This window comes from Ptiloglossa arizonensis, chromosome 4 (assembly GCF_051014685.1).
Source record: "Ptiloglossa arizonensis isolate GNS036 chromosome 4, iyPtiAriz1_principal, whole genome shotgun sequence".
Lineage (NCBI taxonomy): Eukaryota > Metazoa > Arthropoda > Insecta > Hymenoptera > Colletidae > Ptiloglossa > Ptiloglossa arizonensis.
The window spans coordinates 19,902,506-19,920,486 of NC_135051.1; the positions used below are offsets into that span (position 1 = coordinate 19,902,506).

General features: G+C 38.3%; 1 protein-coding gene across 7 annotated transcripts in view; it reads left to right on the forward strand.

Moving 5' to 3' along the window:
• The first annotated feature begins 4,337 nt into the window (after positions 1-4,337).
• Positions 4,338-17,981, forward strand: part of Ppn (proteoglycan-like sulfated glycoprotein papilin) — a 222,072-nt gene continuing 208,428 nt past the window's right edge. For 6 of the 7 annotated variants that reach the window (XM_076308994.1, XM_076308997.1, XM_076309000.1 and 3 more), the window contains exon 1: positions 11,763-11,881. In XM_076308994.1, coding sequence (XP_076165109.1) covers positions 11,859-11,881 — 23 coding nt within the window. In that variant the 5' untranslated portion in view covers positions 11,763-11,858. Of the gene's footprint in view, positions 4,457-11,762; positions 11,882-17,981 lie in introns of those variants that run through there. The other variant, XM_076308996.1, reaches the window with a different exon arrangement.

Here is a 17,981-nt window from a genome sequence, read left to right on the forward strand (position 1 = left end):
GACGGTTCAACAAAGTTACAAACGCTAAGAATGAAGCGAACACTCTACCGGCTATTTAAATAAATATAGTTCCACCGCTCCCACGGAATTCACGAAAAAGATCGCGTTTGTTTAGAGGTTCTCTTTTAGAAATGTTTTGTTTATTTGGCTACGACCAATTTCTCTCTCAATGTGTATACAATCTATCCGTACGACATCGCTGTTGTAAACAGATGGAACTTTGTTTCGTCGTACAAGCATCGTTACACGCGATGGAGAATCGAGGGAATTTTTAACCGGGACTTTACTCGACGAAGTCAATTGAAAATATTCACTCCCGTTTTCTCTTTTCATTTAACAAACACAGTTATTAAAATATACCTTACACACATTTCTCAAAGCAATTTTGTTTGCAAGGAATAGAAAAATAATGCATGGAAAATACGGAGTGTGTTCGACTTACCAGTTTAAATTAATTAAAAGATATCATTCATTTGAAACAATTTCGTCTATTTCGAACTAGACAATTTTCAAAAGTTCATAGAACACGTAAAAATAGACTGCATGCCTACAATTTTATGTAACGTTTAATAATAATATTATTTCTATTTACGAGAAATAGCAGAACAGTATACTTAGTATACAGAACAAATATTTTTACTTTTTTATAGATTAAGTTCATTACTCTTTTAGGATTTCCAATCGTTAGGTTTTCTCTTGATGTTTTATCAGAATGTGTAATATTTAGAAAATTTGTCACGTATGGAAGAAAGTGGTATGCCAATTGACGCGAATCACGATGAGATAAATAATGTTCAATCGTTTCGATATTATCGATAAAATTCTAGCAATAGTTTAGCAATCATCGTTGCACTGATCAACTGAAAGCAATCGCTGGAGCGTGCATCGTTTATACTAATCTACCACCGATGGCTTTGGAATTATAAATATGATGGAAAAAATCAGGCCACTATCAGTTTGTCGCACGTGCAATGTGATTTGTCATCGAACGAATTCGTCAATGGAATTGGCTGACGGGATTGGAACCACGGTATGTGTCGTATTTTCGACGACTGAATCGCTAATAATCCGGGATTCCGCAATATCGTGAGCCATATAACAGGTAGTATCATCAAGGACTTAACGTGTACGTGGTAGACATGTTACTGGTAACTATCTATTGGATTTTGATAAGTACGGATTTGTATCATATATATGGACTTATCGACAATATTGTCCTAATACATCTGTGCTCCGATATAACAACATCCTGATGTCTCGATAAGTCAGCATATTCCGATTCTAAATACCACTAATACATCGATACCTCCGCATTTCAATACCTCGGTGTCCCGATAACCAATATCCTAATACCTTAATACCCCGGTATCGCGATGTCATTACGTCTTAATACCTGATATCCTAATACCTTGGTGTTTGAATATCTCAACGTCCGTTGTGCCCTAATACCAAATACTTTAGTGCCCCAATACTAAATACCTTGGTGCCTCAACTTTTCGGTATACCCCCTTCTCGATATCTCCATTCCCTTTGCTGTGATACACAATGTTCTTATAATTTGGGGTCTAATGATTTCCATATCTCGATGTTTCAAAATCTTTTCTGATCTTCTCTGTCTCGACATCTCGTTACTTTAGTATTCAATATCTTAGTGCCTCGATACTTTAGTACCTAGTACACAAAACTCTTAATGGGGAATATTTTACTACCCAATATTTCAATACTCCAACATTTTAATATTCAATATCTCAGTGCTTCAGTATTTCGGTACCTCAATACTTTAGTACCCAATACACCTAGACCTTAGTTTCAAATACCTCAGTACTTAATAGTTTAATACTCCAGCTTAGTATTCAATATCTCAATGCTTCAGTATCTTGGTACCTTAATACTTTAGTACCCAATACACCTACACTTTAGTGCCAAATACCTCAGTACCCAATATTTTAATACTCCAGCTTAGTATTCAATATCTCAGTGCTTCAGTATTTTAGTACCTCGATACTTTAGTACCCAATACACCTACACTTTAGTGCCAAATACCTCAGTACCCAATATTTTAATACTCCAGCTTAGTATTCAATATTTCAGTGCTTCAGCATTTTAGTACCTCGATACTTTAGTACCCCATACACCTACACTTTAGTGCCAAATATCTCAGTACCCAATATTTTAATACTCCAGCTTAGTATTCAATATCTCAATGCTTCAGTATTTTAGTACCTCGATACTTTAGTACCCAATACACCTACAGTTTAGTGCCAAATACCTCAGTACCCAATATTTTAATACTCCAGCTTAGTATTCAATATCTCAGTGCTTCAGTATTTCGGTAATTCAATACTTTTGGTACCTCGATACTTTAGTACCCAATACACCTAGACCTTAGTACCAAATACCTCAGTACCCAATATTTTAGTACCCAATATCCAACATACCACTGCACCAGGACATTTGATACCTCCGATCACATAAATTTCTTAATAACAGAATTGAACTTAACCAAGTATTTGTAAATACCGATAGCTTCTAGTAAATATCTCTAATTATATGTGACGTTACCGTTACCAGCAAATCCGGTACGCGGTTCATGACGAAACAGGATCGTTCGTGGCGCACCTGTGCCCGACGTCACTCTAATTACTTCGATTGCCACGATTCAGTAACGAGGCGTAATTAACAAAACGGGACGTCGATTAATAAAAGGTGCGCGTTGGCACGGATCGAACGCGTCCGTCGATCTGCCCGGTCGCATTATCCAGCTTGTCGAAATCGAATCGCGCGTTTGACGCGTATTGTTCACGAGACCACGCTGCGCATTAATTAACAAACAGACGTTAACGGTCGTACGCTAATCAGGTCCACCGATTTTCATGGACGCCGGCGACGCGACGCTGCGAAGCCGGATTTACATCTAATAGCAGATTTTATGTTTTGTTTATAACCGTGATTTGGCTGTCCGCGTTTCATTAAATTCGTAACCACTCTCGTTGCAATTTGTACAGGTTTACGAATTGTTTCCATTATTTACCACTAAGCACTACTTAACAAATTTTATTACCACCGAAAGTATTCTCCGTGCAACAAATACATCAATGTATATACATCAATGTATATACATCAATGTATATACACGATCTTTGGAAAGAGATTAAAATCGGTAAAAAATTATGGGTATCGATGATTAAAAATACAAGACACTCACGCAACTTTTGCGAATATAATATAAAAACTACGAGGTTCAAAATTGTCTCGTTATCCGTTTTGTTCAAATATTATTCAAAATTTCCAAAAAGTACACCGTGCTCTGTTCGAGTTCATCGTTAACAAGCGTTTCGACACGAATTACAAAGAAGTGAAACTAAAATATTGTTAAAAAATTCTTTCTCTAATAATTCAATACTCGAAGTTAAAATACTGTGAGAAAATATCTACCAAATACTCTCTTCCAAACAGAGACGAAAAACGACTATTCCCAGTACTCAAGTACTCCAAAAAGTACACCGCACTCTGTTCGAGTTCATTATTAACAAGTGTTTCGACACGAATTACAAAGAAATGAAACTAAAATATCGTTAAAAAATTCTTTCCCGAATAATTCAACATCCAAAGTTAAAATACTGTGAAAAAATATCTACCAAATCCTCTCCACCTCACAATCGAAAAAACGACTATTCCCGACACTCTTTTCAAACCGTTTGAAAAAACGATTGTTTCCCAATTTCGGCGAAACCGAGGTTACCATGTACGATTCCCGTACGAATGTCCAAAGAAACATCGTGCCGTGAGTCGATTCGTCGTGAAAGCAGTCGAGATCGAACCGAGTGCGGGAAAATTAGTTAATCAAGCAGCATCGGAGGCAATTCGAGCGTAGCGGAGGAGCATCGGAGACGGTGCCTGCAATTTGCGGGGGCGTTTGAGTATGAATGAGTAACAAGTCCCCACCATTTCAGTCTCACTCTCCCCCCACCCCACTCCCAACTCTCGCTCCCTCCCCCTACCAGTATCTCGTTCTTCTCTTTCGGTTCTCCACCCTCTCGTTACTTTTCGTCCCTCTTTCCACCATCGGCCCTTCTCTTCTTTGCTCTTCCTTCTTCGCGTCGCTCCTCCCCCTCCCCCTCCTCCTCCTCCTTCTTCTCCACGTACTCCCCTTCTTTCTCTCTCTCCTTCTTTCTCACGCACACGCTCCCTCGTTCCCTCTCGACGACCGAAAGCGACTCGTATCGGGGGTCGGTTCTCTCTTCGTGTTCCGCGCTTCTTTCGGTCAGTTTTCTCTCGTGAGTTGCACGCGCGCGTCCTTTCGCGAGGACTTTCGAGAATCAGTGCCGGTCTCTCACACTCACTTCAGAGGACTTTTCGCCCGTGAATTACCGGGATACAGGAGACACTACACCACGAAGGATTGCCCGCTGGACGGGGTACCGTCAACCGCCACGATGCACCGTCGATGCACACGGTTAGTCCCCCCGTTTCGAATCTCGTTCGTTCTTCTTTGCAAATTCTTTTTTTTTTTTTTTGCATTCGAATTCGAACTATCGTCCACGATAAATATTTGAGAATTTTGGAAGCACAGGATGGGGTCAATTGTGACCGACTGTTTTTACAAAATTTGTAATTTTCTTTTTCTTTTTTTTTTGTTGATTATGGGGTAAATTGTGACCGACTGTTTTTACAAAATTTGTAATTTTCTTTTTCTTTTTTTTTTGATTGTGAGGAATTTTGGTTATAAAGTGTAGGAAGAAATTGTTGAATCATTTTTGAAGGTTGTATGTATTTTGTATCAGTCGATCCAATTTGGCACAACCTGTATAAGTTTCTTTATCGACGAATCTAGAGAACGGAGTATTAATTTATTAATATTGAAAGTATTAACCCTTCACGATCTCGATCTTCTGTATTTTTTTTTTTTTTTTGAAGAGTGTTTTGATAAATTTACGTTGTAGAAGATTGTACAATTTCGCGAGTATACTTACATGTATACGAAGTATGACATACATGTATAAATGTACATCAGGAAATTATAAGTATTTTATTAGGTTTGAAACGGTTGGAGAGTGTTTGTAGTAAGATTATGGTACGAAGTTAAAGTTTGCAGTTTCTGTTGAAAATTTAGAACAGATTGACAATGAACAATTATTACAAAGAATCGTAGTTTGGTAGGTATGTTTGTATATGTGACACACATGTGCAAATTTGTATCGTATGTTGTAAAATATACTACTGTCAGGTCCGAAAGGATCAAACGAGAGTTTATAACAATACTTAATTGCAAAATTAAAATTTGTGGTTTCTGGTCTGTTGGAAATTTAGAGTAGATTTGGAATTATTTGTTAATTTGTGAGTCGGTAAGTGTGACTATTACCCATGAAGTAAAAAATAATTGATATTCCGACGATTGGTTCCGAATTCACAATTATTGCGATCGAGATTAGTTTCGCTATCAAATAGAAATTAAACTCGAGTTTCTATTAGACCGTGCGGGTTCAACCGTGGAAATTTCGCGAGTCGAAATTCGCTTGCAATCGCGATACGTATTAATAAATTCGTTATTAATGAAAATGCACGTGTTATTCTGCGATAAATTGGGCAGACAGTAAATCGCGTAGAAATTTCGCTATAACGTGTACTGTCGAGGGTAGCGAAAATTTTGAATAATTAGAATCCGTTTAAACTAGTTGGTCGTTCTATCATTTGTTAATATTTGAGAATAGCCGTGGAGCAATGGGGCTCGACGTAACAATTAATTAACTTACGGTACTAAGTTATTGCTGCAAATCTTGTATAATTTACGATACAAGAACATTAATAATTTACAAGAGAAAAAGAAGAATACAGCAGTGACGATATCATTTTCGTATTATGTAATACGTCAGTATCGTCACAAGATTGATAGATGTCATAGGTCGACGTAAGTTGGAGTTTTTATTTAATTCGAATAAAATAATACAATTTTAAAGAGTTTAAGAGTTTATATCTCTGTTTCAGATCGTAAAGTAGCCAAGTAGTTCTTCGATTTCGTTTCGATTCAAGTTTCTCTGAATGTGCTAGAATTGTTCATAATTCAACATTAATTCGATAGATCATTTTAAATCGATATTTTCAAGCTTCGAGATTCCCCGAAAAATGAAGTTTGTGATTTTCATATACGAGTTACGTGGCTCTTTGCGCAAATTAAAGTCTAGATTTCGTTCACAAATGAATTACGTGGTAATTAACGTATCCATTCCGAATTTGTTCGTAATAAAAGAAAATTTCTATCGGATTCTCGAAGAACGAAATAAAATTATTCAATTTTCAACCGTACACGTTAATACCGTCTTTTTTAAAAAAATGTATTCCCGTTTAAATAATTTTTCACTCGTTGTACAAATTATCTCATTCGTTCGATACTATTCCATAGGAAATTAATTTTCTCCTATACGAAATATTTGAAAAATTTTATTCTTCTATATATATATTCATAGAACAGTCTATAGTCAATATAATAGTTTCGATTAAATATTTATCAATGTTGATAGATTTTATAGATTTGATAGATTCAAGGTTTGTTCACTTCTCGTCGCTCTTAGAAATAATATTTACACGAGTGTTAGCTTCCTACAATAGTTCTATATTTTCATTCACCAGAGTTGGATCCTCGAATGAATAAATTTTTTAATAAATTTTTCACGAGCTCGTCGATCCAAGATTCGAAGACACTTCGAACTTAAAGTGGTTACGACGAAGCGCGAAATCGAGTTCTTGGACGATGGAACACCCCCGGTGACTTCGTTGAAGGGGGAAAAGAACCGGCTGGAGAAAAGAACGGGGGAAGCTGGAGAATAGAGGGGAAGAATCGCGGGGAACAATTCGTCGGTGTGTTCATAGTTGTTAAAACGATTTACCGTCGGTCCGGAGAGTTCGCGGCTCCGTCGCCATTAAATCTTATCGTTAAAACTTCCAGCGGCCGCCGCCGCCGCTTCGAGATCCTCCGGAGCGTTCGAAGAACGTCCTCTCTCGCGCTCGAACTTTCTTCTACTCGTCACCGGTAATCGGGAAGAGGTTCCTCGTAATCGTGGAAAAGGTACCCGGTTTCGTAATCGAGAAAAGATTCCGCGTCTGGTGATCGAGAGAAGATTCCTTCTCGTGATCGTGGAAAGATCCCGTTTAGTGAAGTCTGGGTTAGGAATAAAAAAGTTACGAATAATCTCGAGGGGGTTGAGTGTGGGCCACCCGAACGCTTTTAAAAATACTCGTTGTATTTTTAAAGAGTATTAGTGATGCGTGAATATCTCACGGTGGGTAGGAATTATTGTTGATGTTTAAAATATTTAGAAAATATTTTTTAAATGGAGGAATGTATTTTACCTCGAGAAGAGGAAGGAAAAGGAGAGAATTTTTTTCACAGCCTTCATTTAGGAATATTGTTAACACGTGATTATATAACAGTCGTTAGGAATTATTATTGATATTTCAAATATTTCTTTAAGTGGAAGTATATGTTTTACCTTCATAAGAGGAAGGAAAAGTAGAAAATTTTGTTCACAGCCTTAATTTACAAATATTGTCAACACGTGATTATATAACGGTGGTTAGGAATTATTATTGATATTTCAAATATTTAGAAAATATTTTTTTTAATGGAGGAATATATTCTACCTCGAGAAGAAGAAGAAAAAGGGTAAAATTTTATTCACAGCCTTACCTTACGAATATTATTAACACGTAAATATATAACGGTGGTTAGGAATTATTATTAATATCTACAATATTTAGAAAATATTTTTTAAATTGGAAGATTATATTCTACTTCCACAAGAGGAAGAAAAAGAAGAAAATTTTGTTCACAGCCTTACCTTACGAATATTATTAACACATAAATATATAACGTAGGTTAGGAATTATTATTGATATCTACAATATTTAGAAAATATTTTTTCAAATGTAGGAATATACTCTACCTCGAGAAAAGGAAGAAAATTTTGTTCACAGCCTTAACTTACGAATATTGTTCACACGTGAACATGACAGTAGTAATAACACCAGAAACGAGGTGGACCTAACCTCAAAAAAGAAAGAGTGGTCGCGACGAAAAAGTATTCAACGCATAGAAAAATACAATACGAGTTAATCGTATCTATTAATTCATCGATCAGCTGCACTTCGTTAAAGGGTGTTCTATTGCCCCCACCCCCCACGTTACGAGTTTGAAAATGGCCGGTACTTTGGCACTTCACCGTTAATTAACCGTTCAACGGACGACTGTTTCGCCTCGCTCTTTCTTTCTCTGTTCTTTTTCTCGCGTATTTCGTCGCGCGGAATAATGTCCCTCGTTACTATTAAGAGGGAGGGGGAGGGGGAGGGGCCATCCACGGTGCGCGCTTTACATTATTCATCGGCCGTTTCCGACTGAATGAATTTCCAGAACCCATTGGTCTTCCTGTCGGGCTCGTCCTTGAACGCCGCATCGCGATGCACACTGGGTCAAGAAGCGTTTCGCGGTCGTTCGGCGGTCCGATCGGATCGCGCGCGTGCACAGACTCGGTGAAACGTTCGCAAACTACCACGTACTACCGTACGATCCGAAAAGAAGGTCCAGAGAATCAGGAGACACGAAGAGAATAGATCGAATACGGTACACCGATGTATTTATTTCTTACGATTGTCCCAATCGTCGCCGGTCGATTTCAATTTCCCGCCATTTTCGAATCGTCCAACCGATTCGGCTGAAACTTGGCGTGCGTTGTCTAGACGGATGGGGAATTAATCGTGGAAGAGTACACGGTGAATGAACGCTTGCAGATTGTTCAGACGTATCAAGAGAAATCGCGAGATTTCAACTCGCTTAATGTCAACGATTCGGGGAAGTAAATCGACCTGTGACTGATTGGGATGATCTGTATAGTTGATGATGGTTTGAAGATTTAATGAGAGTAGATGCAATTTGAATAATTTGAATTTGTTCGATTGTATCGATGGTTTGGAAGTGTTAGAAGAATAAAGAGAAAGGAAAGTATGAAAAATGTAAAGGAAAGTGAGAGTAGAAGGCAAAGCATAGTTGAGGTAATTGCACCCTCTTTGACGAGGTCGATAGTTAAGAGGCACACATAGTGTAAAGGAAAGCGAGAGTGGAACGCATAGTTGAGGCAATTGCACCCTCTTTGATCAGATCGATGGTCAAGAGATATAAAAAGTGTAAAGAAAAGTGAGAGTAGAACGCAAGCGTGGTTAAAATAATTGCACCCTCTTCGATGAGATCGATGGTCTGGAAGTATAAAAAGTGCAAGGAAGGATTAGAGTAGAACGCAAGCGTGGTTAAAATAATTGCACTCGCTTCGATAAGATCGACGTATTGAAAAATATAGAAAAAAGTGAGAGTAGAAAGCGAGCACGGTTTAAATAATTGTTCCCCATTAAGATAAAATTGAAAAGAAGTCGATGGAGCAAGGAGAATCCTAATTGTAAAAATACAAATTATCCATTTATCGAATTACTTATCGTAGAAAAACTCGAAACGTTAAAATACTGAAGTGTATTAATACGTAAAATAGAAAATTTCTTTCAAAGAAGATTGGTACTCAACAATGTATGATACGTTAAAATTTATTTACATTTAATAGATTGTATAAGTATTTCGATAATATTTTCGCAAAGGGGATAATTTACATTTTGCACGAATAATTCGTTCTCGAAAAATATTCCGGAAGTTAATGCCCGATTCGTTTTAAATTTGGTTATATCTTACTGCGAACGTTGTAATGTAAATTAGTGGTACAAAGTTTCGGGTTAGGGGGTGGGGGGGAGTGCAGTATCCTGGTTCCTGAGTGCTCGCTGCTGACTGAATGAATGGATGAATGAGTCTCCAGAATTTATGGCTGTTGTTCAGAATTCGTCCGTGAATGCTCGCCAAAGTGTGTCAACTGTTATATTCCTTCCGGTGTTTAGAATTGTTGCTTCGAAATTAATTTACTACTCGATTTAACCGTCCCTACGAGAAAATCGTGTTTCTTCGAGATAAAACAATCGAACGAGTTGCAATTTGCACCGATCTTTATTCCATAGGAGCGATAAACGATCGATTTAAGATAGGAGAGAAAAATTTGTATTTTTTAAAATTCTTCTTTGTTTTTTTTGTATTTTTTTTTTTACAGTTGTGCGTGTTTCTTCGAAGTAAGATTCTCTCGAAATCGAATTACATGGAGGAAAATCTACATGAAAGTTTCACTGGTTACATTTACATTTTCATCTCGTATCACATATTGTGCATCCAGTCACGCATTGGGTTGTGCTTTGCAAATATTCTACACGCGACACGGTGCATGTACGAATCGATGCTCGTTCAAATGAAATTGTATCTTACAGAACGTTCTCTGTACATCTGGTCTGCTTTCCTATCGATAAGCAGAATTGCAGTGAATGATAAAATATGATCCACCGCGGGATTAATTTCGTCAACTGACGGACGAACAAGTGTGGTAAGCGATTCAGCCAACGTTACCGAATCGATCTGAAAGATTTTTTGCGGTCGTAAAGTGTGAAAACTGTTAGTCACGACGTCATGACTGACGCGTGAAAACGTATCTTGAAAGTCGTGACATTGTAACGCGACAGTCTTGTCCTCACATCGGAACTGTCGTGTCTTTTATCACTGTCATGGTGGTAACCAGAAAATTTCGAATATCTACTAACAAACTTTATTGTTTTGAGAACGTCACGACCAGATTCTAGAATTAATTTATTAGGAAGCATTCTAAATGTAACAAAAATCGATTAACACGAAATTGTGTAAAAATAGTCAAAAAATTATTACAGAGTAGAAATATTTTCTTCCTTTTATCACTGTCATGATGGTAACTAGAAAATTTCGAATATCTATTAACAAAGTTTATTGTTTTGAGAACGTCACGACCAGATTCTAGAATTAATTTATTAGGAAGCGTTCTAAAGGTAACAAAAATCGATTAACACGAAATTGTGTAAAAATAGTCAAAAAATTATTACAGAGTAGAAATATTTTCCTCCTTTTTTTACTATCATGGCGGTAACCAGAAAATTTCGAATATCTATTAACAAACTTTATTGTTTTGAGAACGTCACGACCAGATTCTAGAATGAATTTATCACGAAACATTCTAAAGGCAACAAAAATCGATTAACACGAAATTGCGTAAAAATAGTCAAAAAAACCACTACAAAATAAAAATATTCCCCTCCTTTTATCACTGTGATGACAATAATCAGAAAATGTCGAACATCCACCAATAAACTTTATCCATTCGGAAACGTCACAATCAAAGTTCTAGAATCGCTCGTTTTAATCGTTCCAAAAGCAAGCATCTCGATAAACACGGAATTGCGTAAAAATGTTCGAAGAACCACTATAACGCGATAGTCACTCCCACGCGAGTACGTTCAACGATACGCGAAACGAACGAAGCTACGAGTTCCGCTCGCGTAGCTACTGTTCCCATCGCGAAAGAACGCCGATGTGACCGACCGGTCCCGAAAGCTTGGAAAACGAAAGGAACTCGCACCGAGTGGGTGTGGGGGGGTCTCGAAATCCCTGTAAAAGGTGGTGTCTGTTTATAAAGTTTGCAAAAAGAGTGCAAACGAAACGCAACAGCCAACGAAAGAGGAAGAGCGTTGTAAAGAGGGGTGGGGGAGAAATTGACGGTGACTTGAGTGTCAGAAGGCCGCAGGCTCGTGGTCCCTGACCGGTCGACGCAGCCTCCTCCCGGTTCCAGAGAATCAGAGTCACGTTCAGTCAGTGGCCGACTCCCGACCGCGGAGGTTGTGCGCGTTGTTTCTTCGGCCCTCAGTAGCAGTGTCGAGAGGGGTTTTCCGGTATCCGACGTCGTCCGGGGTCATCGTCAGCCGGTATGACGGCCACCAGGAGCACGTGGTTAGTGAAAGCAATTATTTATATTACGTATTTACTCGACTTTGGTACGAACCGCGAACGAAACCAGTCCTCGAAGGATATCGTTCGGGACTTGTTGCTGGTCGACGGTGTTCTATATCGTACACCTAATCGGGGATCTTGGTCGTTGAAATGTCTCTGTGAATCTCGTACGGGGTAAACTCGTACCGATCGTTGTGATGCCGATTACGATCGTTACGAAAAATGTTCACCAGAAGACGATCACGGGCCACCGATTCTACGCGCAAGAGCACGCGCGGCGCTCCATTAATGACGAAACTCGTTAAACCTCTAAAAATAACCGGGTCCACGCATTTTTATCGGCCTCGTTACTCCGCTATCTGACTATGGTTACGCCATGTACCAGCGCGGACAATTGTGACATAATTAACGGTGCCCCCGCTTCTTTCGGGTCTTCGACTTCGAGCCGAAGTCGAGACGAGCGAAACTACCGCGGAATAAATTATCCTAATTATTCCGTATATATCGTAATTATCTACGATTATTCCCGATTGATTCTCGATTCGTTTTGTGCCCTCGATCGCGACGATGGATCCTCGAATAGGGAAAATCGGTACTGTGCTACGTTGCTGCTGCCCCGTACGCGAAGAAATTAAAGCACTCGGATGCTGACAATGCGCGTTATCTAGGATACTCGTTATCGCGCACCGTATTTCAGATTCCAGATCTGGATAGAAGCAATCTCTCAATTACTCTAAATGGAACGTTTGATTTAACGTCAGGAATTGTCGCGAAACTTGTTCGTTGGTCGTCGCGATTAAAATAGGAAGGCCGTGATCGCGTTCCGTTCGACTGAAACATACTGATTTTAGATAAATTCGATTCAGAAGACGCGGGCGAATAACGATGGAATTTTAACGATTTTTAAGAAATATTATACGTGTCGAATCGATTGTTTCCTTATCGATAAACGAACCTTTGAAAGTGTCTAGGAAAATGAATTACAGAAGTGGAAAAAGTCGTATTAAGAATCTGAGTTTGTATCTAGTGTTTTTTTAAATTGGAGCACGTACTCCATGATTATGTTATCACGTTGTTTAAGGATCTTCTCGTTATTCGTTTGTACTCTAGCGCGAAAAGTAAAAGTATTCGATGGTTCGTCGGTGTGTTTAGTTCATAGTTGTCAATGATGGTAATGTTAATTGATATTTCACAAACATTAAGGTTCGTAAGCGCCTTGTAACTCGTTGTTCTATGATTCAAGTTTCGATAAACGTGTGTCATAACAAGACAATCGGTCACAACTCTCCCTGTTCTGTGAAAACTAATTTTCCATTCGAGAACATTGTGCAAGGCTTTCCTCCTAACCTTTTCAAGAAAATATATTCAATTGTTCGATATATTTAATCTGGTAAAATTTACAACCCTCTACCATCCAACTCACAGTGGACAAGTGAGTAATATTTTTCACGTCCTTAACAATTAGTTTGTTCGGAAAGTGATTTCATTTTCCAAAATGGAGAGTATATAATTTAATAAAATGTTTAAACACTCTAAAAAAATTGTGTTCCATTTTCACCAAAAAAGAAAACAAAACGATTTTCCGAACAACCCAATATTTACTTCTCACACACGTCTCAATTTTCTTCCTAGTCTCGTATAACATCACAAACAAAACGTTTAATTAAGAATTAACACCTTACAAAAATGCCTTACAACAAATTGCCACTTATTAGGAAAAGACAGCATCATCAATTTTATCAAAAACAATTAATAAAATAAAAAGCTTCATAGAAAATGAATTTCCATATACCATATACATCTATCTCCATTAAATAGATAAATGTCCGTACAACTGATACAAGAAAAATATCAATGGTTTCTTTAATTCCCCTCATCGTTTCAAAAGAACAAGTCTCGAGAACCCAGCATCAGAAAATTGATTCCTAAAAAATGTATCAAATGGGAGCGTCGGTCACCAGTGACCACCATTACGGTACCAAACTCACCGAGTCCCATATCAAGCGAGTTGGTATCGAACAAACGAAACAATCGACTGCGTTCAACCTGAATCGGTCCAAGGAACCGTGATAACAAATTAGGAGCGAGTTGAACGGCCACGGTAGTTTTCCAGGGGAAAGTAGGTTCACGTGTCGACGTCGCTGAGATTTAATTGAACGTGTCCGTTTCCACGGGGTGCAGGCATCGGTGAAAATTCACCGAAAAATCCCTCGCGCTGTTAGGCACACTCTCTCTCACTCACTCTCACTCTCTCTTTGGATTTTTACGAGCCTCGTGACACACAATTCGCATACGTCGAAGAGGGTAGACCCTCTGGCGAGTTCCTCGAGACGACGCGGAGCCGAGACCACGCGGAGACATGTGTGGTGTCTCTCCCCCAAGAGCTGCTCGTCATTGGTCAAAACACTCCGGAGCGTTGCTCGTGTTGCGTCATGTGTCGACCGATTTCTCTTCGTTTTCCCTTCCTCTTTTTTTCCCTCTCTCTCTCTCTCTCTTCCTTCTCTACGTCCCGTTATATTTTTTTCCCGCTTTTTTCCTCTCTCTTCTTTCCTTTTTTCTCGTTCTTCTTTCGCTACGTCTCGTCGTTAAAAAGCTCGTCGCCTTTAATTAACGATACGGCCACCGGGGTGGAACAACGCACCGATGATAAAAGCTGCTGTTGCTTTCTCTTTCCGTTTGTGAATCACTCGGGGAATTACATCGCGCGTGTTCCGCGGAAACTTATGAAACGCGACAGGAAGTGCGTTTATGCGTTTTCCACGTATCGAACTGTACCGACGACGGATGATGACGACGATGATGAACAGAAATTGAATTCCCAGACAGAGGGAATTCCATGTTGCTGGTAGATCGTATTCGTTTTCCGGTTCCTGTCGCTCGAGGGGGAGATTGTTGATCGAGTTTGAAGATTGTGGATAATTTTTCAGAGAACGTATTTTTTTTAATGGAGTTTTAGTGGAATTTATTATTCGAATTTTCTTCGTTGTGTAATAGTTTTTTTTTCTTTTTTTTATCAATTGTGCCTATGATACTTCTGTCGATGGATCGATCAAACCTTCTGGTATCTAATCATGTGAAATTGATTATGTTATTGCAAAATTCTTGTGATCTTGGTACGCGAATTCTGGTGGAATTGTTTATTACCTCGATTTGTCCGATCTTGGAATAATTTCTTGTAAATTGTTGCTATGATATTCCCCTTGTGGATCGAACGACTCTTTCGATACTGATTAGTATAAGGAAATCATTGCATACCTAAAAGACATTAAGATATATACGAACATTTAGTAGCCTAGTTGTAGTAAGTTGTCGGGTCCATTGATCATTGTTCAATACTCGTTATAGTGTGTATTATAATGTATTAATTATAATGTGGTCGATAATGGCTAGTTACAATCCGGTGCAATGTTAAATAAATTAAGTTATGTAATGACACAACAGAGTAGATCAAATTAGCAAAATTGTAGAGCGTCAAAAGGATTCACACAGGGTCTGATTGTTGGTAAATATTTTGCACAAACTGTTAAGAGTGTCCTTAGAACTTTTCCAAAAATTATCACCAATTTTCCAAGTAACCCTCAGGACGTTTAATAACATAATAGAATAAAATAGATTAATAAAATTCATGGAGAGAATCGTAGTGTTTCAAAAGGATTCACACAGGATCTGAACATTGATAAATATTTTGCACAACGGAAAATTGATGACAATTTTCGGAAAAGTTCTAAGGACACTGTCGACAGTTTGTGCAAAATATTTACCAATGTCAGCAGTCCTTAGAACTTTTCCAAAAATTATCACCAATTTTCCAAGTAACCCTCAAAACGTTTGATAACATAATAGAATAAAATAGATTAACAAAATTCGTGGGTAGTATCGTAGTGTTTCTTGTGAATATTTTGCACAAACTGTCGAGATTGTTCAATCCTTAGAATTTGTCCGAAAATTGTCACCAATTTTCCAAGTAACCCTCAAAACGTTTGATAACATAATAGAATAAAATAGATTAACAAAATTCGTGGGTAGTATCGTAGCGTTTCTTGTGAATATTTTGCACAAACTGTTGAGATTGTTCAATCCTTCGAATTTGTCCGAAAATTGGCCCCGATTTTCCAAATACGTATATAACAATGGCTGCGGCGCTCGATTACGTAATTGCGTAAATCAGTTCCTGTCGTGGAACGATTATCGTGCTCAGAGCGTATTATCAAGACGTCCAGGTGTAATTGAAAGCCGGCAATATCTGGTCACCGATAATAATCGTTTAATTGGAAGGTCGTAATTTCAGGAATGGCCGAACGGAATCACGAAAGCGCGATACGTTTTCAATCCGATTTACGGTTATAACAGTACTCCACCTGCGGTTTATAAAGGGTTATTGTAGCGAGCTTTCAGATACCATTCTCCTGGCCAGTCGGCTGGCAGGACAATGGCTTATGCTAATTCCTGCCTCTATGTAGATGTCGTCCTTCCGACTCTGTACACCGACTACGCGTGTAATACGTCAGATTTAAAATTCAGACCGGGTCACGCTTGCAAGGGAACACAAGATTAACCATCGAGCTTGCGGACACGATATAAAACGAAAGGAGAGGAAAAAAGAAAAGAAGTAGAAGAAAAAAAAAAAAAGAAAAAAAAGAACTAAAAGGACCGGGGAAAAGGGCGCGACACGAGACGCGATTAATTTCACGTGCCTTATCGTGCGAGGCGGTTGAAAAGTGGTTCCACTCGAGTCGCAAGTGGATGATCCCTTGGTCCAATGTTGGCCGTGTTCAACATTTTTTTTAATGTATAATAAATGCACCGTGGTGATTAGTCATTTTCTTTTCGAAGTTGGAATTCTTTCTTTTTTTTTTTCAAAGTTGTACTTTGGATGGATTGTAACTCAAATATTGAATATTAAACGTAGGTTGTGAAAATAAATTTTGGAAGGAAATATTTTTTTAATTGCACAATAAATGCACCATGGTGATTAGTCATTTTCTTTTCGAAGTTGGAATTTTTTCTTTTTTTTCTTTTCAAAGTTGCACTTTGGATTGATTGTTGGGCAAATATTGAATATTAAACGTGTAGGTTGTAAACATCAATTTTGGAAAGAAATATTTTTTTAATTGCACAATAAATACACCGTGGTGATTAATCATTTTTTTTTTTTTTGTTTTTGGCCGCGTAAAAAATTTTAGAAGAGAAATTATCGCGAGTGTATCAAGATCGAACAATTTTGGGTGAAAATTTCCTTTTCAATATTCTTCGCGTGCTAAATTTTTAATCCACTTTCGTAAATATTCGTAACTGTTCCTCGAGATTGAAAACTTGATCGAAAACGTCCTTTGCTGTTACACTCGAGAGTCTGGGGAGCGATTCGGGCTTGAGAAATTTTCGTTTCTCGGGAGAAATTTCCCGGTAAACCCAATCGCGTTAACAGCGTAATCATTAATCATACACGAGTTTACGAAAGAAATTTCTGTCGAGAGTTGGATGATCCGTGCACGCGCGCGTCTCTCTGGTACCCTTTATGACACGAATATATCGCGAACAAGGACGAGAAATCGTTTTGTTCCGTAATATTCCGGTGAACTGTGTCCCATCTGTGCTCGATCTCGTACGAGACCACCGTCGTAACGAAATAAAAGAAAATTCTCGAGGTGCTCGGTTGAGGCTAAAGAGGAAAACCTCTGGATGCCCCGAGGTCTCGATGGAAACCGTAATTAACACTGGTGAAAATCGTGAAAACATTCCACGAACCGTTAATTCGATTTTCTTCCACCGTGTAAGATTTGGCGCAATTCCAAATACGGAGTAACATTTTACAGGGCTAGATAACATTGCGCGTTAAAAAGTTTCGCGGTTAAAATATTTCATACGATTGCAATCGAAATGGATATAATTATTTTAAATTATCTTCCTAGCTCGTTGCTCGACATTTTCTTCAAATTATGATGGTTATTCGTTTCGATTACAATGATATCGAAATTAAAATATCCGAGTATTGATCTTTCACCATACGTGGCACAGTATCTATTTTTGTGTACGATTTCTTTTATAAAAACAAAGTTGACCTCTATGCGTCCACTTAGGAAATATTTAGTGATAACTATTT